The sequence below is a fragment of the Ambystoma mexicanum genome, chromosome 6q (assembly GCF_040938575.1).
Source record: "Ambystoma mexicanum isolate Mex_15411 chromosome 6q, UKY_AmexF1_1, whole genome shotgun sequence".
Taxonomy (NCBI): domain Eukaryota; kingdom Metazoa; phylum Chordata; class Amphibia; order Caudata; family Ambystomatidae; genus Ambystoma; species Ambystoma mexicanum.
In genome coordinates this window covers 1,529,181,999-1,529,205,303 of record NC_090937.1, presented here as the reverse complement: position 1 = coordinate 1,529,205,303, position 23,305 = coordinate 1,529,181,999, and the positions used below count along the sequence as shown (strand labels likewise).

The window sequence follows — 23,305 nt, the reverse complement described above, 5'->3', positions numbered from 1 at the left end:
GGGTTCTAGTGAGTTCTCGGTGTGCCTGGAAATGTCAGTGGGGTTGTGGGGCAGTTGCAAGGTACAGTGTTACATACAGGGACTCTTATTGTGTTTGTTCTGTGGGCTGGATTATTCTTTGGGTGTGTACCTCCACAGGCAACCTATTGCCAGCTGTTTAATAAAGCCAGAGTTGGTGTTGGCATGGTGACTAATGGGATCACACAATTCTATAGCCACAACAATTGAGGCAATTTTTTTTTAATCAGGTTGGTGCAGTGACTCATGTGTGTTAAGCTCTGGTGTGTATTTGGTATGCCTGGGATGTTATCCCCTAAGGCAACCATGTGGGACCTGTGAGGAATGGATTTGTCGAAAGAATCATGGCGGAATTGACTGTAGTCCATTTCGCCACAGACTTCGGCAAAACAAGCCAAAAAGACTACACAACCCAATTTCAACCCCTTCCAATTACCTTTTTGTTGGACGCCACTGCTTCTCCTATTCACCTGCAGCGTCAGTTCCATCCCTTTTTCCCCCACAACAACCCCCCCACCCCCAACGCTGAAAATACAGAACATGGGGAGCGGGGGACATCCCGATAAGCCCCGCTCCTCATGTTCTGTATTTTCAGCTTTGCACGAATAGTAATGGCGGAATTCGGTCAAATGTACCATTCGTACAAACAAATTCGATCAATTTGGGTAGTTTGCAAGGAACTGCCATCTAGCAAGGATGTAGAAGCCCTGGCTTTTTTGAGTTTTATTAATTATTAAAATGAAGCAGGTAATACCATCTCAGAAAGGGTGATCTGCTAACCAGTTCAACCTTTCATAATCTCCCTGCCAAAAGCATGGTGTACACATGTGCCCTGCTGAATGAATAACCTGATCTGCTGTTGCTTGCTCTCCAGGGTTATAGAGCAGGTTCCTGAGGTCATAGGTGCATATTGCTGTGACAGCACTTCAGGGCTGGGGTTGCATTTAAGATATGCATCTCTGTTCCCAAGCGCTTGGCAGTTATGCACTTTAAATATAAGCCTACCGAGTTAAGGTATGGCATGGTGGCTAGTATCTATTATTATTCAAGATACAATAAATCTATATACATGGATCAGTAATGAGGCCAGCTGAGGCAGGATTGTGTGCATTCTGGCCAGACAGCTTGACCATGCCACTGCAGGACAGGAGCCTGAACAGCTGTGCTTATCCTTTTGATACTCTTGGAGGCTTGGTAATACCTCCATATATGGAGACAGACCCTCAACAGGGTTTGTCCTGGGAAACATCAAAAGGCACATCCCAACCAAAAGGACAAGCCTCACACTAGGGTGCTACATGCCACAAAGGGGCCTTTAATGCTATTGACAATAGAAGGGGGCAGAGTTAGTATTGAAAGAGTGAGCTCAGACCAGCTGGAGGAGGATACCACAATTGTGGTTTATCTCCATCTTTTCTCCGACCCCCACCCCCTACTTCCTTTAACATAATGCACTTTGGGTATGATGTCAAAAGGCAAAGTCCACTTGTCGCAAAGACAGGGATTGGACCTCTTAAAGCAGGCTTGCTTTTGTCCAATCACCTATAGACATTTGCCTTTAAAAATGCGGGGTCTTACATACCATTGATTAATCTCTGGATTTAGCCCTTAAAGATGCATTTGTTTGATGCTTTCCTTTCTGAAGTCCTCCAGGTATGAGTTAAAGACAAGTAGTGCAAGGCAGAGTTCCCTAACCATCGCTGGGGCACATCAGGGGTGACCTGCTGCTGGAACAAGACCTGCCTCGCTTACAGCCACACTGGTACCCAGAACCTCACTGTTAAAGGAGCCCTTCAGGTGTGTTTCAGCCTCCCCTACATTTGAGAGCCAGAGAACAATAACCAATCCTGTCCCTGAGACCCAATCCAAGGGATCAAAGCACCTGAAAGGCAAGAGAGCCAGGATTTCATGGTTTTTTCCATGAAACTTGCTTTGAACCGTGCTTCAAGCCAATGTAATACCTTTCTAACCAACAGGAACCGCTGGGGCTGCCTGTGGCAATCACTGACCTTCAAAACACTTTGCGGCATGTTCAAACCAGTTTGTCGCTGCACTATGCCAGTTTAAGAGCGTCAATGAACAAAGAAGTATCACTGCAATTGCCATGCTTGAACCGCTGTTCGAACCTCCAGACCATTTCGACCCTGAATTGAAGCGTCCGCACAGAGCCAAGAAATCTGGTTCGCCGTTGTAAAGCCGACAAGTACAGCAAATGTATTATTGTCTGTTAACTGACCACCCATTGCTCCAGTTTTGGGCCCTAGAGACTGGTGAAGTTACTTAAATCTCTTTTGCCTTCAAGAACATATCCTTGTGAAAGAAAATATTGGTTATTGATCAGCTTTCTCTCCCTCTGTGTTCTTTCTACAGGGGTGGGTTATTGAAGAGTTTTCATATGGTGTGCTTAATTAAGGTACATAAAGAACCTTAATTGGACATTCCTTTATTTTAGACTGTTGTACTTTGCTGTTTGGTTTGCTACTGTTTCACATTCACACCCCACTTGAGGGTATAGTCTTCCCTCGGCCCACGTTACCACAAAGGGTGAAGGCGGTATATCTCCTAACTGTGCCTGTTTTAACTTTATGATTATATTTGGAACTTGTTTTGTATAAGTGGGAGGGTCGAGTTGGCAGATTAGCCTCTACTTTTCCCTATACTCCTGTGGGGCAGAAGTCAATTAGTCAAAGAATCCACCTACGAAACCGTTTGAATTATCCTCCCGTAAAGACATGTCACCTTCTCTTGAGCACAGGCAGTCTCTTGGGTTGGTTAGCGGAGAAGCAGAGCTTCAAAGGCAGACTTGTCATTACAATGGCCAATCTCACCAGGGTGTTGACCATTGAAGTCCTTTTGTCGTAGGCAGATGGAGGAAGGCGGCAGAGTGCGAGTAGCTCAGGAGAGAACTTCACTTCACAGAGGGGTCTCACCATCTTGGATTCGCGAATTATCCCAAACTTCCTGTTGTCCTCTCCATTTCCTGCAGACAGACCACTCTGGGCACGACATTAGAGAGCAAACGACACTTGTTACAGCAGCCTGGATTAGACCCCTTACAGAAGGGTAGAAGGTAATCAATCCACTGTGGACTGTTGCGTATTTAAAGGGGGGACATTGACATTCTCCCTTTGTTGATTTATCATTGGAACACGTTTGAAAGGATTCACTGGAGCCTAATTGGGCACATAGCCCATTTAAGTCATCTGCAATATTGGTGAAGATCAGGAACTCCAAAAAGAGGAAGGCTCTTTTCTCTAACCATCATAACAGCCTAGCTAGGATGACCAGCCAGCGGTGCTTGGCCTACTGCAACACTGGTATCCAGGACCCTGCTTGCAGGAGGTGACAGAACCCTAAAGTGCTCTCTACAGACCTTTTTGGTTGAAAAGAGCAGAGGAATGCACCGCAGTGTCCCCGAGAACCTGGTCTGGGTCTACTAGCACACAACGAATCAATGATGCAACCCCATGGTTCTTCCTGAATTTTCGAACAACCAGTTTTGGCAACATCTACGCCCTCCAAGCTGCTGCAGGGGAACCACCAGTCAACTTCTACCTCGATGCTAGGCTGCCTCTGCATCTCTGAATTTCACTCTATGCCAATGCAAAATTTCTGCCTTCTCCGCATCTGAGACTTGCTCAGTCTTCTATTGTACTGTGAGAAGTGGTCATCGGACGGGAAGCAAGTCCCCATATCGAGACCCACTATAATGCCTGAATGGGTGTACACTACAGGGTTCAATGGCACAAAGCGGAGGTGTGGGGCAGTTGGGTCCGTCCAAATTGCCAACCCCTTTGTCGACCAAACAGCCCAGGGTGGCATTGGGAATGCAGTGGGAAGGGTAAGGCAGTACACTAAAACGCAGGCTGGGCTTGGCCAAGACTATCCAATCCACTACAAAAGTGGACTTACGGGATACATTTCTGCCTTCTACCTTTTTACGTTCTGAGAGGAAGCCGACGATAGGAGCGCACAGTACCATTGCGCTCATTATTCCGAGAGATCACAGGAAGAACAGGCTAAGGGGTGACTGGAACCTGCCTGAGCCAAAGAAAAAGCCTGATGCGATAAAGATCGTAAGGTGAAGAAACCTAGTTGGATCTGTACTAGGTATGGGAAAAAGTGAATGAATAATCCTTATACATCCTCCCTTGACTTCAAACTCTCTCGTCTCACATGTCCCCAACTCAAAACGGCTGCCTGTTCACCAGCTTCGAGCTGCTATAGTACCACAATGCTGTGTAGAGCCAGTCTAGCCCGCTCTCTGCTATAATAAGTGGCATCTAATCCTGCAGGTTTGGGTGAGAACACACTGGGTACAATTTGATTGGATTTAATATCCACAAAAAAATGCATTTTTGCTCCACAGATAAGCTATCCGTGCTACACATCACTGAAAAAATGCTATTGATTCTTACTGCAACTAAATTTCGCTTTGTATAAGGTGTGAAAGCAAAGTGCATTTTGCACTATCGCTTTAAAAGATTTTATTTGAAATGTGCTCTCCCCCCATTGGTATCGCTTCTCTATTTCCCTCCCACCACAGAGGCTTTAGGAGGGCAATGATTCTTTATACACACTTTTGACAAATGTGCTTAAGGCACTGAGCCAAGGTGGACCCTCATGAGTTTTCAAAGGAACTCCCAGTCAGCTGGCCTCTCCTGGTCCCTTTCTCCCTTTTCAGGAAAACAGGTCTGTCTCAGGTTAATCTGCCCCAGACTCGAAGACTCAGCCGTTTACGTAATGTAGCAGTTGTAACATGTCTTCTAATTCTATTCCTTTCTGTCTGCTAGGCAGGTTCTGTTCAACTTAACCTGTGCCTTAGCGCGCATTATAAATTTAAAAAATGAATACATAAAGAAGAAAGCCATCGACTCTAGTGGAGACCCAAAAGAAATCTACTTGAGGGTCCAAGAACCCACTCATTCAGGAGCAGAAAAGCAGGGCAGGATTCAACCCCCAATGGTAACCAATAGGACATGCAGTAGGGGGGGACCTGTAGAACTGGACTTCTGAGAGCGATTATATGGATTAATCTGCCAAACCAGTGCCCGGAGTTAAAGACTAACAGTGTTTTCTTCCATAAAGTTAGTTCCAAGAAGGCAAAACCACCTCGTTTTAAGGGAGAAATAAAGGATCTGGTCACACAAGGACTTCCGCCCTGAGCCAACAGAGACCGTGATGGCTCAAAAAACAATCAACCTCACATGAGTGGGACACACCATCCAAAAGTAGAATCAACAACAGAGGTGGCCCTAGGAGGACGGAGGATCCTGCACACGGCCAACGTCAGGAGCTCAGTAAGCAGATGTGGATGGCACACCAGAAAAAACAGGCCCTGCAGCAGGTCAACAGTGATAGTCACTAGAGACAGCCCAGACAAGCAGAGTTGGTGGGTTGTTGGGGTCCGAAACCAAGGCTGCACTCCCCGGTAGTACACAGTGGTAAAATGGCCCAGACAACAGTCCCATGACGGAAGGCTTGGCCTCAGCAGATTGGAAGGATCAGTAGTAGGATGAGGAAACCTCTGGAAGGAAACCCAGCAGCCAGAAATCCAAACCGGAGAGATGCCCAGACGACTGCATCCAGCCAGAATAGGGCCTAAACTTCAGTAACATGAAGGGAAATCCTCAAGCAGGGAAAGCAGACCTGTTCACATTCCAAAGGTCAGGCTACACTGAGCTCAAGAATAAGGTTTCCCTATATATTACTTCATTCACAGGGGCTGGCGTCTGACAGCCCACCAAATAGGGAATTTAAAACAAAGGTTTTGGAGGCCAGCCAATCAGGACTGTAAACAACCAGGCCCACCCATACAGGGAGTGTAATGGCATGATGAGGGCCAGTAATTGGTCTAAACCAGGCCAATCTATCATGGATGCTATCTTTGGCTCACGAAGAACCAAAGGGGGTAGAAGAGCCATGTTACGGCCAGCCTCGTTGTTTCCCTGAACAAATAAATCCCCCAAAAGAAAATGGCAGATACTAGCACATAAATAACCCTTTTGAGCCCCAATGGCTACATTGGGCTACTAAAGCTCTATATTGGCTTGCACCCATGGTGAAGCCAAAACTAAAATATCAGATTCCACCAGCTTTCTCCATAAACCAATATGGGGTAAAAGGATCAACCTAGGGAAAAAATAGGGTGCCTGAGAGGCATCAATGGGACTGGGTACCTTATGGGGGACCAAACACCATATACCCTATGTGAGATAAAAAGTGGGAAAGGGCAACATCAGCATAAGTCCCTCTGACCACCAACATAAATTGCAAACACCAAAAAAAGAGGGAAACGAGCAAATAGAGTAGGGGGTCCCGTAAAACAAAACTGCAAAACCCCAAAATGGAATTCTGCCCTAACAGTTGTGTATACTTTTAGTTTGATTAAAAGGTCCTACTCTTATAGAATCTTGGTTGTACATTTTGGCTATTTGCTCTGCAGTATAACTGCACAGATTGATTCTGTACCAGCGCACTCATGAAGAGTATAGCCTGCCCTGGGATCACGTGACCAAACAAGTGGGATCACTGCTAGTGTAGTGTGTGGCTGAGTAGGCACTTAAGTGACTTATCATGCCTGTACTCCTGTAGAACAGTAGTCCTCATTTCTTCACATACAAAGGCCTTTGTATCCACTCTTAAAATGAAGCTGTTCTCCTCTGATGTAGCACTGCGCTCTTACATCTCACAGCGATTCAAGACAAAGCAATAGCGAGGGAACTCCATGATCTCTAGTTAATGAAATTAGAGGCAGACATGTCGCTCGGCCTAGCAACAGGGTAAACTATTGTCTGTTTTTTTTTTGCTCATTCTATATGACGGTGAAACTGAACCTAAATTGACAATGCGGCCCTTAATTCAACTTTTGAGTCAACAGGTAACCATCTTGGACCTTACTCATTCAAATCTCCGACTCCAAGGGTCCCTCATTCTGTAGACAACTTGTTGATGGCAGTAACTGGCAGGATCTACCCAAGCCAATGATAGAATGGACACCATATTGTTCAAAGTAATTTAGCTATAGTGACACAAAGAGCTAAAATGTAAATACTATACACGGTTTCTGGGTTAAAAAAGCCCATATATAGGTCAGGTATAGTTGCTCTAGAAGAACCGCAGCTAAGCACTTATACACAGCATTATTCAATTGTCAAATATGGGTCTTCCTGTAGCAGCCCTGTTTACGAACCATTCGTTGTGTATACCATGTTGGAGGTCTAGCAGATATGACCTGTCCACACCAATATTGGTTTGTGGGCAGTGTGCAATTATTGCACATCACCACCTTCTTGAGACCAAAATGTAGTACTGAGTTTCTTTTTCTTGCGGTCAGGTAAACTGTTTTTTAATGTCTCCAAATGAATCGAGGTACCACCATGGACCAGGCAAATTTGAATCCAGAATCATTTAATGGCTATATTTTTTAAAATAAAGCTCACCATCTTTTTCGTCATAAATGTTATATTTCCTTCCGTAGAGCCACATTCCAGAGTGTCAGATCATTTGGGAGATCGGGGACTGTGGGAACGTGTGCCCTGGGATATCAGAGAAATAACTCACTGCTGTAAATAAGTTAAAGATAGTCTTGTTCGACAACTAATCTGCAGGGGTGGTGGCGCTCCTTATTCTGACCGTTTTTTTCTGCTGGTAGATGTTATAGCACTTGGAAACTGTTTTTGGTATTAGCGCCATCCTTCCACTATATAGAAATAGAAATGCCTTGTGCTGATAATACCAGCCAAGTGATAAGGTTTTATATAGAGTCGCTTTGGACGGAGAAGTAACAGCTTCCTGGCAGTGCGATTTCAGCTACCTACGGATCTCATTTGTCTTGTAGGGATGGAATCAGATCGCCAGTCTCAAAACAAGGGTCTCACCTAAAAGAATGGGCTACGTACACGTGAAAACAGAGCACTTACTCCAACTTCTCTATATTAACCATCAACAATACAATAAAATAAGGGTGGGGGAGCACATCATGAAGCACATCATGAAGCATTACGATTCTATTGAGAACTAGAAAACGCAGTCAACATGGGAATAATTGATTAGCTTAGGGGTGGTGCAATAACTTGATCACCTCGGTAAGAGCAGTTTAGCACAGAGAACGATAGTTCTACTTTGATGGAACCCATGGAAGGATTTGTTAATAATTAAAAATATGCATGGTCTTCCCATTGTGAAGCATACCTTAAACTCTTCCTCCAAACCATTGCTGCTGGAACCTGGGAATTTTGTGTACAGTTTCTGAAGATGGAATTCCAGAGAAGTGACTTCCAGCTCCGTGTCGCCATACAAATAGTGCTCTAGAAGGGCTTGATATATAAAGACATACTGCATCTGAAAGATAGAAAGGTGACACATGCCTGTGAGAACTGGGTCATAATTTGACTATAGGACAGTACTCTTTAGTGTAAATGATGTACTTCATTGCAAAACAAGACACAAGGATTCTAACAATTGGAGGGCATATACACAAATAAAATGTTGTGTAAACCCTTATTAGGTTTTCCAAATGCATACATAAATTATGCATAGGATGACCACACCTATCCAATTCTTCAAGTTGTTTTTCACAAAAGTCAAGAAATATAAAACAAGCTATCAACAATTAGCAGTGAACAACAACTCGGAGCACAGCTGCTGATGAAAAGGTGAGGTTAATGACTCAGAGTGGATGGAGGATTCGTGGAAAATAAACCTCATCTCATAGCTAAACTCACCCCTTCAAACAAAGAGGACAGAGCCATCAATCAGTCAGGCTAGCAAATCATTGATTGATCAATTGCTCAGGCACATACCACAAGAGAATAAATGTGAAAAACACTAAAAGAAAAGTTTGCAATATGGCAGCTCTTGGGGGTGAATCCCCAACCCAGTGAATACTTATGAGCATAACATGATCCCATGTAAACACAGTGCTCCTCTAAAAACTGCTCAGTCCATTTGTAGTTTAGACTTTATATTGCCAACAAACTGTATGGCAGACAGTAATTGGGTAAATACAAAGGCATCCCTTTAAGGAATAAACTCGGCCCGATTGGCGGCCAGCCCAAGACCTGTACCCTTAGGACTGCCATCTCCACATAAACCGTGCAGGTGTTTTCTACTTATGACAGTCTCAGGGCGGAAATCCAGAGAGAACATCCTGAAAACGTAGGTGTACCAGATCCGTCCCTCCCTGAGTTTGACCTGGTTAGAGTTGGTTGGCACGCATTATTTCAATTTGCTGGTTGTCTATAGTCTAGTACAAAATGTGGGTTAGCAGTTTCTCCGTGTAGTTCCTCATACCCTCTGGTTCCGAAGAACAGGTATGTTTGTAACCCTCCTCAGGTTTATCATCCTTTCCAGTCATGTCTTGGCTTATCCGATCGCTCTGGTGGCACAGTGTTACAAGCCTCTAAATCTTTGTTCAGATTACAATTTACTGGTCCGATAGCTCCTCTCCTTGCTTCTCTTTTAGAGGCCAACACCAGGAGCCATAATTACTCCATTTTCACTTCAGACCTTTGATCTTGGTTTCCAAGGAGTATGATTATGAATGCAATCTTCCGGGAGGTCTATAGTTAGGTCGCCCTGTGAATGGTGGTTCTCTGAGGCAGTAGTGGGCAGGATTATAGAGCCTTCAGGGCTCTGCCGAGTAAGATGGATGGGTGCTGCATTTTACTACCAGATGGAGTTTCTCAATGTAGATAGTTTTACCAGAGAGCAGTGGAAGCCCCGAGTTAAGCCCCCTGTCTGCCACAGCCAAACAAATGGATTCCTTCATCCCTCGCAGTAGTAGTCTTATAGCATCTGCAATTGAATTGGGTGCCTTGCCCAAATGAGAAGGGAATTCTCCAAAAACACTGCACAACAATTATTTTAAACATAATTTGTTTGCTTTAGTGTGCCGCATAAGACCTCAAACCGTGTTATCGTAACTTATCAGCCGCACCGGTGTGTCCTCTTCCAAAGCAATCTCCTAAAAGAAAAGTCCTGAAACTGATCCCCCAACCCCCTTAAAAATATCAAAAATGGCCATGCAATATAATTGGATGCCATTTTTGAGTGCCATCTGTGCTTATATTATGTGATTGGTTGAACGGCAGGGGGAGATCACATTCATGTCACTACTTTGGAGATAATGGAAGTAAAGCAGAGATGGTAGTTTGATCAGTGGCCTTTATCAGTAACCAGTCAGTGTGAATACATTTGTAATGCAAACATGTACACAATAATGGATTTACCGTATTGGGATGGCGGAAGCAGAACATCATGACTGAGCACCTTCTACAGCCTTACAGTTACACAGAGGTACAGCAGGCTTTCTAAGATCTCGTCGTTGGCCGAGCAGGAGCTGGATATTCTTTTTAGAAAAGTAGTGTCCTGGCAATGGTTTCTCTTTGTATCATAAGCATAGGTTTTCAGACACATTGTTTTACTTTTCACAAAGTAGGACATTATCACAGTCATATGTGCGAGTGATGCGAGTTTACCTACTGAATAGCTGCAAACTGTAGAGTATATCATTTCTGAACATGGTGAAACCTAAAATACTGCAGCGCTCAGGATCTGTCAATCTCAACATGGCCTACTGTTTGCAACAAACAAACTGCTCTTCTGAACACCCGTGAAGAACTGCTCGTATCTCTGGACGCCAACTCCCCAGCTGTCCTCATCCTTCTCGATCTCTCCTCTGCATTTGACGCTGTCAACCATTCCATCCTCAGACAAAGACTCTACGATTCCCTTGGTATCTCGGATCAGGCACTAGACTGGCTGAAATCCTTCCTAACTGACCGCATGTCCAAAGTCATCCTTGGCACCTTCTCCTCTCCAACTTCCTTCTCCACCTGTGATGTCTCCCAAGGTTCTATCCTCCGCCTTGGCTCTTTAACATCTACCTTGCTCTGCAGTCACGCCTCATCTCCTCCTTTTCACCCCAATTTCCAGTGTTATGCAGACACTCAACGATTTCTCAAACTTCCCGCTGACCTCCTTGCACCTTTCATCATCCCTGCCTGCCTATCAGCCATTCAGTCCTGGTGCACTAACAATCTCTGCCTCAACGCCTGTAAAACTGAGATCCTTTCCATCGGGACTGCTGCTCCAGCTTTCATTCCTTCACTCTGGCCTTCCCTCCAGGGGCTCCCCCTGCTCCTTCCTCTGAAATCAGAAACCTTGTAGAACTCTTTGACTACTCTCTGTCCTTCCTCCCTCACACTCAGGACATTGCCAAGAAGTCCCACTTTCAGCTATTCCTTCTCAAAGGAATTCTCACTTTTCCCCAGAGGCTCAACGTTCCACGAGACCCTGGTTCTCTCTAGGCTGGACTATTGCAATAGCCTCCTCCGGAACCTACCTTCTTCCACTCTGTGACCTCTCCAGCTAATCCAGAAAAGGGCTCCAAGACTTGGCCTTAAGCCCAGGTACTGTATCTCTCCTGCCCTAAAATGTCTTCACTGGCTCCCGGTTGCTGCTCTGTTTAAATTCAAATCCCTCTGCATCATCCACAAGGCTGTCTGGGCCCGGGGACCTCACTATCTTCAACTCTACCTCACTAAATACTCTTCCTCCAGGCCTCTACATTCCACTGGCACCAACTCTTTGTGTGTAAAGTGCTTTGCTAAACAGAGGGCAGGAGGTTGATAGCTTTCCTCAGCTGGCTCCCTACTTTGGAACAGCCTCCCCTCCCTATGCGCCTTGAGCAGGACTTCTTTAAATTCCGGAATATCCCAATGACTTTCCTCTTTACCTCTTCCTTCCCATCTTCTCTCCTTTGCTAATCTCACAGTTGCTGCGATTGGTGTCCTGGGCCCTTATGCATTCTCTGGGCCCCTGACGTCCCACACCCGATTCAGCCAGCTTCTGTCTACCCTCAGCACTTGCCTTGGCACTCCCACCGCCTTGGAGTCTCGCACTTGCACCCAACATGTCTCCAGGCCGTGAAGCACTTAACACACCAATCACTTCATCTGTTGCTCACTCACTAGCACTGACATTACAGCACCTTCCCCCTGTGCCCTTTTCCTTGCTGCACTTGCACGTTCTGAATACTCACATGGCATAGTATGTTTGTTCTTTTTCTCCTTTCCCCTCCTCTGTTGTGTATTCAATTGCATCACTCCCTTGTTCCCTCCCTTGCCCTGTGAGCGCTTTGAAACAGTATGGTACTTGCTGTATAAGCGCCTAACAAGCAAGAGGGCTGTTGCCTTTTCTATGAAATGCAGTGTGGGAGGCACTGTAACACTAGCCATGCATCGGAAAAGTGACTTAATGCAAAACTATAACCTGGAGATCAGATGATAATAGAAAAAAGTGGATTTTATCAGGATCACAAAAGTCAAAGATGGGCAGTTTTAGGATGATCAATATTTGTGGTAAGAGGTGTATCAATTACATTTGGAGAAAATTCCTAACAGCAATGGCAACAGATGAATTATGCAATATAGTTTTGAGGATTTACTCATTCTGCAAAGATGGATTCACTGAATCTTCCTCTGCCTAACACCATTTTCTGAATATCTGGCCTGCCAGCGCATCTGCACAGTCACAGGAAGCATTGTCTTTTTTCTATGGCCAGTGTGCACCGCGCAGAGGCAGGAAGAATTGACTGTCGGGGAGGAAGAGGTAAGGAAATGATGGGTGGGGGTGGGTGAGTGGGATTTGGACACAAGGAGTGTGTTCAGGGCGGGGGTAGAGTGCATGGGGGCAGAGAGGACATTGGGTGGATGGGGAGGCTGTGGGTGGGAAGGCCCTCGGGGCAGGGTTAAGGTGTCTGGTGGGGGGTTGGCATGGAGGCGCAGTGAGGTGGAAAGTAGTGAGTGGGAAGAAAGGTCTGAATTACCCAAAGGTATAATAGAGGCCATGTTTTCATTCTTGTTCAGCGGGTAATCTTGCTCATCTTGGTGATGTGATGTTGAAAGTATTAATAATGTTAGTCCAAATAATTACACTCATTACACTAATTTACAATTAGAAACCCAAGTACTCATATGTATATCAAAATGGAAAATTCAATTCTATATGGTTGTAAAACATTTGAGGAACCCATATGGCTAGGAGCATTACTGTATCTCGCCAGGCTTCATGGAAGTAGTTACTGAGCCTTTATCAAGAATTAAAACAAATGGCCATATTGAAGAAATTGTGTACAAAAGTGGTGGACAATCTATAAAGTACAATTACATGAAAAGCGATGCAGGCGGGTCTGAGCAATACATTCTTGTGTGGAGGGTCATGAAGGCTGTTTGTATGTGCTAATTTCTTGCATATTGGCCTCGCAATGGTGGGAACACACTGCTTCTGATCAGAAGAACAAACGCTGAAAAATCAATTACTTACATCCGTTTGTACCATTTGGCAGCGCTGTGCCCGTATCCGGCCAACAAATCCGTAAACGTCAACTTTCTTCTCTGCCTGCATCATGTCCAGCATGGCATCTATAACTATGAAGGTGCCAGTTCGACCCACTCCAGCGCTGAAATATCAACAAGACGTTATCAACCATCACTTAAATGCATTGCTCGCCCATTAACAGACCCCACCACCCCTGCAATAAAAATGCCACATTGCAGACATCCATGTTTCCATTGGTTTAGGATGAGCAAATAAAAGGCAGATATTTTTTGAGTGGAAAAGATCTCCAATTGTTTTTCTGTGGGCATATTTAGGGATCTATGCATGATCCCCAATGTGATTGCAGATTGGCACTTCCGAGATTGGCACAGTTCCAGTAGTTGCACTAGGGAGCAGATTGTTCACAGAGGTGGCGTGTGTGCTTCTAAAGAAAGGTGAGTAGCTGTGCTAAGAGTGCCCTAATAACAGGCGAGAAGGAAAACCTTTCTTTAGCTCGTGCTTCTTGCACTTCGTGTGTGATGGAAGATCCCTCAATCGCCCGATAAACCTTGTGGGTAACTTAACCTGGTACAACAAATCGTAAACTGTAAAGATTCTGCGGTGACCTGCCGATCAACCAGCAATTTGGCAGCACAGATATCACCATCTCTCTGTCACATGATCAACCGTGTGGCATTCTGTTAAATCATGATCTAAAAGGCACTTTAAGAAACAAATATTTTGTTTCTTTCTTTCTCTTGTTCTCCATCCTCTTGTCCTCTTTCCTTAATTTAACTTCTAGGTTTAAGATGGTATTTCGGTGGGTGGGGGGTGGGGGGTGGGAGAATTATCGCTTGTTTTCAATGTATTCTACTATTATGGATAGGATGTCTTAGTTGAAATGTATTCTACAATGTATTTGTAAGATAGTAAATTGAATAAACTAGTAAAAAAAAAAAAAGAAATCTTGGTTGTCGCTGTATAAAATACCATATAGACTCCTCGCATTCAAGTGGGGGTACAGGAGGCATCCCTGCAGATTGATGCAAGAGAACTTGGGTCCTGGAGATGCCACTGCACGAGCAATATTAAATGCCTTTGGCAGCCATCATATAGTGATCATCAAGAAAACATGCTCAATTTAGGACTGTATAACTGACCCCCGCCACACAAGCTGCATATAGGTGTCCCTGCACCGCGACAAGCTACAGCCCATGTGTTTAGGATGTTCATCTTGTTAATTGTTACCTCAGTTCAGACATCATCCCAACAAACTACACAAATGACTGCATGGTCGGCTGTTTCGATTGTTGGTACAAATGGACCTTTCCATAGTTTAAGTAGAAACCTGTTCTTGGGGATTAACTCATGATGAATTCCATTCAAACCTTTAATGTGTTGTACCTAGCATCTATAGGAGGAAGGATAGCTCGGGGGCAACGCATGTGTCTTGGAAGCAAGACAAGACAGCACAACACAGGTTCGAAAACCTGATCCCGCACTCGCTGGTATTAAGCACATCATAAAAGAACAATTATGATATGTTCTTTTAAATTACTAGTCTACTAGTACACTTTGAATATCTGAGTTTCAGACCCAGAGGCTCTAAAAATGCTCCAAAAATGATTACTACAAGTTTCTGTTTAAATTAGTGCTCAAAGCGGCACACTATGGGAAATCTATCCTTAATACAAGTATCATTGCTTTGGTAAATATTAGAAAATAGAGGGTTTATCCATCACAGAATCTTTCCCTGCAGCTGGAAAACACGTTACGGAATGATGCTACACACACACACACTATGAGAAGCCATCCCTGCCTTTACAAGTTAAACAGCGTCTTTATAAGCATCTTTCCAAAGTGTAGCCCTCTCACCCATAACATTTTTCAAGATTTGTTTCTATTAAAGTGCTGCCTTTAACCCTGGTGGTGGGAATGCCCAAGCTGGCTACAGTGACTGGGTGACAGTCTGGGGCACATCCAACCACATGCAAGCAAACCGGCTCCACGCCCATCATGTTCTAAATCAAGTGGGAAAAGTGCCTTGGCGCCCCAACCTGCAGTGCACGACGATTGCCCCCGCATACTGGGGGTTACAGTGCTTCACTTTCTTCAGGAATTTCAGCATTCCAATCGGCGTGAATGGCACCCCAAAGTCCGGCCAGCTGGTAAAGTGAAACTGAGTGACAAGGCGCTGTGGCTTTTTGCAAGTGACGTCCCCAACCTGGAAGACAGCGGAACAATAGAATACGTTATACACACTGGAGACTGACTAGCATGCATTCTGTCAAACGAGGCCTTACAATGAAAAGGTTTCCGAGACCAGCCACACAAGGTTCCAAATGATTAAAACTATTTGTTTTTAAACTGCAGCCTTCTTTCCTTCTTTTAAAAAGGAAAATAAACTACACAGAACCTTGCAGAAGTGGCATCTTCATTCGGCTATCTTACATCTTTGGGAGTTCCCGTTTAGGATCACATACTGCTCCTAAGTCAATTGAGTTATGAGAAGAGACACGTGGTCTTAAAAGCGAACACCAACACGGCAGGTCAGCCTAATAAAGGTAAAATCCCAGCAAGAGTTTAGGTTTAAAAAATCAACATGGTGCACAAAAACTCTGGTTACTCATTTGAATCATCAATCTGCTTTTCAATTTACGCTAGAACTGAGACTTGTGATCTAGCAATCAAGCACTGCCATCAAGCGCACCTCCGAGTATATATTCACAGGGTATGTGATTTATGAATGCAAAGACTGACGCCAATGGTATATGCAAGTGTCCTTACAGATGGCTTCAATTAACTACCAGACTGAAAGATGGTTCAAGGGATGCATTGACTGAACAGGTACAAATTCACGTTTTTATTCTGGTCAGGACAGCGTGTGCGCAGGGCGCTCCTCTCTCAATTTGCCGTGGGCTCCACCAATATTAACTCAGGCTGCCCTAGTCCCTGTGGAACAGCCAATATCTAAGGCTCACTGTAGGTGAGGGTCTCAAGGCAAAAAACCATAGCTATGTGCCCCCCCCCCCCAAGAATTTCCTAGGGGTGCCCTAACTGAACACTCGCCAGGATTCTCAACGTGAAATGAGGTTTTGAATGTTGAATGTGCTAATGTCAGATATTTTGGTTAATTCTCTCCCTCTCGCTCTTCACCCTGACCTTACCACTATCTATCCTTTTCCCTCTGGTCGTCTGCTCGTGATCTCCGTCTCCCTCTTTAGCCGCTCTGATGTTCCCATTGACTCTCTGCTCTTCTTACCTCACCCCTATCCTCTCCCTTCACCCTTTGTTCTCTCTCCTCACCCCTGGCCTCTCACCTCAACACTCTTCATCTCTCTCCCCCTCACTCAACAGCCCCCATCTACTACTCTGCCTCCTGATATTAACACACTGTCTCTGCCCACTACATTCCTTCTCCTCCTACGCTCTCCCCACTTGTCTTCCTACAGCATCCCTTCACTTACTCTCACACCCTCTCTATAGCCCCTATACTTGCTCGCCTCCCTCCTTTCTTTTACACCCCCCTCTTCACTCCTTCCATGGGGGAAGTCTCCGCTCACGTGGCCAGGGTGATGCAGACGCCTCCTGATCTGAACCCTGGGGTTGGGTAACTGAGGGAGAATCACGGAGGGGGAGTGAGTGAAAGCTCAACTTCCCAAGCATCCGTAGTAATGTGAAAAGGTACCTCCCGCGTATTACCTTTAATAAGGATCTAAAGTCTTCCTCTCCAAAACCCCTACAATCCACCCCCACCCCCATGAGGAATAATAGAAACAACCCAGAATCAACACTTCTCTCCTCTAGAGTCTGTGCTAATACAAGAAAAGAATGTATGTCTGAAAGTCACAGATCCCCGCATTTACGCAGTATTATGTAACACATTATACAGTTGAACAGACTCTTAGGCATAAATAGCAATGAAACCCCTTCTCCTTGCCCAGAATTTAGTATCAGTACTGGGAAGAGGAAGAAGAGAAGAATACAGATTTCAAAACCAAAGAACCCAGCTATGCGCTCTAGTGTTTGGATCAACCCAATTGCAACAGAGAAGTTTAAAACCAGCGAGAACCATAGAAAAGAGAGACTTACTCCCAGTTTGAGCTGGGAAAAGTGTGGCAGTGCAGGTGAGGACGTCAGCTCCAGTGCGAGGGCTATTGTGTGCTGGAGTCACGTACTGGTGTGGTGGAGCAGAGGCATCCACAGAAGGATAAACACAGAGGCAGAGCAGGAAGTGGAGTTCCTGGGCGCTCGGCAGCTGGACAAAGCAGCGTTCTCCAGACCAGGACTTGAAGAAAAGCAGGCGTGCGACTGTGGATCCACAAAGGAAGCCCGAAGGACACCTGCAGCATCCAGAGTGGAAAACCAATGGCAGGGCCACGCTGCAGAAGCATGAGCAGGACCGGAGATGCTGGAGAGAACCAGTGAGTCGACCTGAAGCAATTGGGGACCCCAGGTATTCTGGCAACCAAGCAAACAATTTGGATATTTAGAGAGTACTGCTACAGAAAATATAAGAAGTTTATGTGAACGCAGAAAAGACAGTACAAGAGCCAAAGCCTAATGAGATAGAAATGCATGAGATGCAAGTGTGGGGAAAAGTTTGAACAAATATTACGGCAGACAGATATACTGAGTGTACCACAGTATATGCAGCTTTGGTGATATAGAGAAACTGTGAAATGCATAAGTAGTCCTGGCAAGAGAAGGTTACCAATTTAAAAGCATAAGAAGTCCTGGAAGGGGAGTATACCAGGCAAGTAAAACCACAAGAGAAGCCCTGGCAGGAGAGCACACCAGGCAAGTTGGAAAACTACAATGAAAACTACAAAAGAACAGTGTTTATTGAACCAAAGAAAGACTGTTGCAGAACTTGCGGTTTAAACAGGAGCATTGTGAATCAAGGAGAGACACAAAAGAACTGTTAGTAAAAGAGACACGAATGAGGGTCTCAGTCAGTTGGGGTACTATGTGACCAGGGCCCATGGGCTAAAGAACAAAAGAAGACAGACTATGTCAAAGTTGTCAAATTACCAGGTGTCTTCTATGTTGCATGTAAGTAAAATGTTTAGTTAAAAAAATGTTCTGGGAGGTCAGGGAGATCATCTGAAGGATTGTAAACCACATGACCGATGCCTATATGCCTGGGAGAACAGATGGGTTTCCCACCCCAAAGTGCCTCAGAAAGCTTGCCAGGATAATGATTCAACACAGAAAGCACCCAGTACCTAGAAGTAGGACAGTACCGTTTCTTTCAGAAAGTATACAGTGCCACCGGTAGAGCCCCCAGGTGATGTGATTCTTGGCCTGGAGGCTAAAGAAAGTACTGTTAGCAGGAGCAGACTGTCAGCTTTTTGCGTTGGAATACCCAGCAGGCTATCTTCACAATACTGTCTCATTGGGACTTGGCGGAGGCTTTTATTTATTTTATTTATTTATTTATTTGCATTTATAAAGCGCACAGAACTGCCCTGGGGCATCGTGGCGCTGTTACAGCAGACTTAGTCATGAACACAAGCATAGGAGTGTGTTTACACATGTAAACCGAGTTACCGAGTACATTTCACATTGGTAATAAACATTGAGCTTAGAGGTTATGCTATGCTGTGGTTACAATGCAAGCATGAGAGTGCATGTGGAAGACTTTAGCTTTGCTTCAGCAATGGTTGCCATATCGCAGGCTTCTCTCTGTTTTTCAGTCCACGACTTGGAAGGGGAGATGTCTCAGAGAGGGAAAGGGTCACTGTAGGTCCAGGAGGCTGTCCACAAAGTTCCAGCGGAAACCACACTTAAGGAGACTATGCACAGCAGATTGGTCCAGGTCCCATGGTATTGGGGAATTGCAGCCCAGGATGGTCACAGCTCTTCAGGGGATGGCTCAAAATGCAGGTTGTCTCAGTGGTTAGGCCCACCAGTCCAAAAGAGAAGTCTTGTGGTCTGGATCTTCTCAGTCGATCGAACAGCAGCAGTCGCTGGAGGTGGCTGAAGACGTTCCTTCTTCCTCAGATTCTTTGTTCAATGGGTCAACTCTCTCGTAAAGCTCCAGGACCATCTACTTCATGCAGGAACCCAGACAATCAGCAGTCATGGCTGTTAGGACTGTTTTTCTAAAGCCCTACGAGGCTTCATAAAAAACATACATCTGAGACAGTGCATAAGCTTTATACGTACGTTCCACCAGAGGATAGAGGTCACATGGACTGAGCAGTAAGGATTAACTTAGGAGGGCGAGAGAAGGCTGAAGCTTTGGCACAGAGAGTATGCATATGATCCAAAGAAACACTGAAACACTATGTATTGGAAAAATAAAGGGTTCATTTAAATACATGTAGACCAAGATAATTAAGTACTAGAACATCATATGAACACAATCATAAAAAAACACATCAATACCTATGGTATGCAAACCAAGGTATAACCTTATTTAGAGGAGCAAGAAGCAATTCAAGGGGAGTCAAACTAAAGGTTATACATTCAGGACAGTGATATACTATCCTTGGGGAATAAGACCAGGTTAGATATACTTTCAAAACACCATCAGTAATTCAAGGGCAGTAGACCCTGTCAGTCATGTAGTGACACTCAGTTATACAAATCACATAATAAACCAACCTTGTTACAAGTAAAAACCTTGTAACCTTACTTTTTAGAACTCAGTTCAGAGCTAGTAAATCAACTTGTATACTTTTCTGGCGGGGCCTCAAGCTACTCAATGATGGATTTGAACACTGAATAACTATTTTCCAATGCACTAAGCAAAGCAAGGAGAGCCAAACCCAACTAAACCTTAAGAAAGACACAATGTATTTCAAGGTAAGTAATTGGTCTACTGATATATAACTATAAACTATCTAATAGCAAGTTACATCCAGTATACTTTAAAAAAAAGTGTATAATACAGTTTCCAAGGTAAGAAAGAAATTTAAGAAACTTTTTTAAAATAGCACCAAATCAATTCAGGAAAGTACAACCCAGGTTTACAAATTTAGAAAAGCGGCAGCTATTCAAGGTGAGTAAGACCTGTATGCTTTTTAAAAGGAACCTCCAACAACTTATGTATAAACCCCAACACTGTTTTAAAATCTGTATTAAACAGACCAGGGAAAGCAAAAGCCAATGTTACACTTTAAGACACAATGTATTTCAAAGTAGGTAAACCCTATTGTAAGCTTTTATACTCATTCAGTTAAGCAATGATAACGCAGTACCAACGCTACTTATATTACTTTTTAGAAGGAGGAAACACCATTCAAAGATAGAAAAGCAACGTATACACTTTTTAGAGGAGCAGAGTGCAACTCAAAGGTAAGCATAATCTTAAGGATACTTGGTTTACTTTCACAGATATACAGTTACCACACTAATTTTGTTAGCAAGCAAGTTCTTTTACACTTTTTATATTTTCAAGACATAATCCTTTTCTTATCCAGCCCTTCCCTAGTCTATTGCATGAGTTCTCTCAGAGGCAGCAGAGGGTCTAGGTGACAGCAATAGGCAGGCTGGGATAGGTTTCAGTTGCTGGAAATTCAAGGTTCCAGAGGATATCTTCTTAAACAAGTAAGTATTAGCTTCAGAGTGAAGCTTTCAGTAAAGTGTTCAGGGACTTCAGAGAAGGCTCCCTATATGTGTTCCAGTACTAGGCCTGAGCAAGTGGTATGGGCAAAGTTGCAACCACATGATGACCCACTCAGCCTCACAGTATGCACACCACACTTAAGGTAAATAATACCCAAGCCCACACAGTACCAAAGGAGAAAAGAAGAGCTTTGGAGGGGATGCCTTCAGGATGGACCAGCACACGACCCGGTCACTGGATTCTTGGTCTGGAGATGAAACAATGGGACACTTGATGTGAACTTGCATCAGCAGTCATCAGACGAGGCTTGCAGCAAAGGTTTCTTCATGGATTCTCATAGCTCTGTCGATTTGGCACCTTTTTACAGCAGCCAGATGAAGAATGAATATTGCCGGTCAAATTCTCTTCACTCTCTCGGCCCTGCACTCTAGTGAGGGGTCTTCAGGGATTCAAATCTTATCTCTGGAAAGCCAGGAGGAAGAAAACAAAGGTTCAGACGGATTTGGCCTTAGCAAGACCATGCACTGCACAATGGCTTGAGGTCCCATGGTATTGGGGTATTGCAGCCCAGCCAGGTCACATCACATTGTGGAATGGCTATAATTGCTGGTCTTCATGAGCCAGGTGGATCTCACCAGCCTCTGGGGTGGAGTGGTTTCTGGGATCCCAGGTCGATTGTAAGGAAGAGTTGCATCAGGCTCAGTTTACAAAGCAGGCGCTCAGGTCGCTGGAAATCGCTACAGACAGTCTTTTCTTCATCTTTCTCTTCGATTTCAGCTTCAGTGGTTGGCAGGTTCGGAGTATTTATCAGGAACTATAACACAACTTCTGTAATCTCTCCCTGCAGTTCACAGAAAGGGGCAGTCTGGCTGTACAATCAAAACAGCAAGCTCCCCTCCTCACCCCTCCCCCATTGAGACCAAGTTTCTATTAGGCAAGGTGAAAGACAAAGGGCTGCCAAGTTTTAGACTACTCCCTTGTTTCCTGCCTTCTCAGCCAGTATGGAGCCTTGGCAAGGACTAGAAAGGATGCCTGACTAACACTAACCACCTACTGAGGTTGCTCCTACCCAGACTCATAGGGGAAAACCTCAGAAACTACAAGCAAACAAGAAATGGCGAGAAAAAGAAGGAGTCCACCATTTTAGCAAAATGGTTGCCCTTCTATGCACAATGAGGTTGATTTAACAGCCTGTGAGTAATCAGACTAAAAATTACTAAGGTAAAAACACTGCCTCCCGCCATTCAGGTGAATTTTTGCAATTTTAACAAAAATGCTACAGGTAGGAAAGCAAGAGAATATATGTTGTCCACCCCTCCCCCCAGAACTCCACATAAGGTGAGGTGTGCTGGCTCACTAGATAAAATGTAAAATGTATGAAGATCCCTCTATACCCCTTGGGAACAGTAGTTCACCCAAGTACATTAAAGAGAAATGAACATGGAAGCCCAAGGGGCAGCCTAAGCCCAATAGTTACAGCAAACTATAACTCCAACCATACACTATGGAGACTTTAAGGCAAAATTGCATGCAGTACCCTGTGGGCGACTGCACCAGCCTTGTCCTCTTGGCAATAGTTAACCCAACCTTTGGTATAAGCATGTACTACACAAGTTGGTTGAGTGACTGAGCAGCCAGGCTCATCTCAAGAGGGGTCAAGGTGAGCTGTAGGGTTTTGACACAGAGATTCACAGTATCCAAATAAACACTACTCTCAAGGTATCTTGATTAAACAATTATTTATTAATTTAAGTCAGTTGAATAAGCCTTCTTTAGAAGGGAGCAAAATATGTAACAATAATATTCTTAAAAACTAAACACTTTCAGCTTCAATAAATCAGTAGATACCCATTTGGGGCGACACTTCCTACACCCTGAGGTGACTTAAATAACTAGGACACTGTGGACATTGATATAGCACTGGCACATTTAGAGCAATACTGAGGTTAGTGTCAAAAGGAAAAGATGAGGGAATAAAACAATGGTTAAGAAATATTCTTCAGCAGGTATGTACTTTTTAAACCCTCCAATGCAAAGTAAGGAACACATTACTTACCTGTAACTGTTGTTCTCCAGCATGGGTCTGGCATGGATTCACATGCTCATGAATATTCCCCATCGTTAGGCTGGGAATCCTCGGTAAAGAAAAAAATCAGTTTCCGATCACTTCTGAAGTGTCTTTCTCCTAACAACCAATCACTGGTGTGTGGGTCATACTGCCCCCAGCCAGTGGCTGCCCTCTACCTAAGTCCCTCCTCTGGCAGCCATCTTCAGATTTGGTAGCATGTAAAGTAGCAGTAGGACCAAGAGAGGAGCCACAGAGGGGTAGGCGGGAGGGTTCGCATGGGAATCCATGCTAGACCCATGCTTGAGAACAACAGTTACAAG

The 23,305-nt window shown here is 44.5% G+C and overlaps 1 protein-coding gene across 3 annotated transcripts in view; it reads right to left on the bottom strand.

Annotated features, from left to right (window-relative positions):
* PTPRA (protein tyrosine phosphatase receptor type A) overlaps positions 1-23,305 on the bottom strand; it is an 874,792-nt gene that overhangs the window by 186,013 nt on the left and 665,474 nt on the right. For all 3 annotated transcript variants that reach the window (XM_069632225.1, XM_069632227.1, XM_069632226.1), the window contains 3 exons: positions 15,399-15,565; positions 13,348-13,483; positions 8,212-8,361 (listed from right to left, as the gene is read on the bottom strand). In XM_069632225.1, coding sequence (XP_069488326.1) covers positions 8,212-8,361; positions 13,348-13,483; positions 15,399-15,565 — 453 coding nt within the window. The remainder of the gene's footprint in view (positions 1-8,211; positions 8,362-13,347; positions 13,484-15,398; positions 15,566-23,305) is intronic.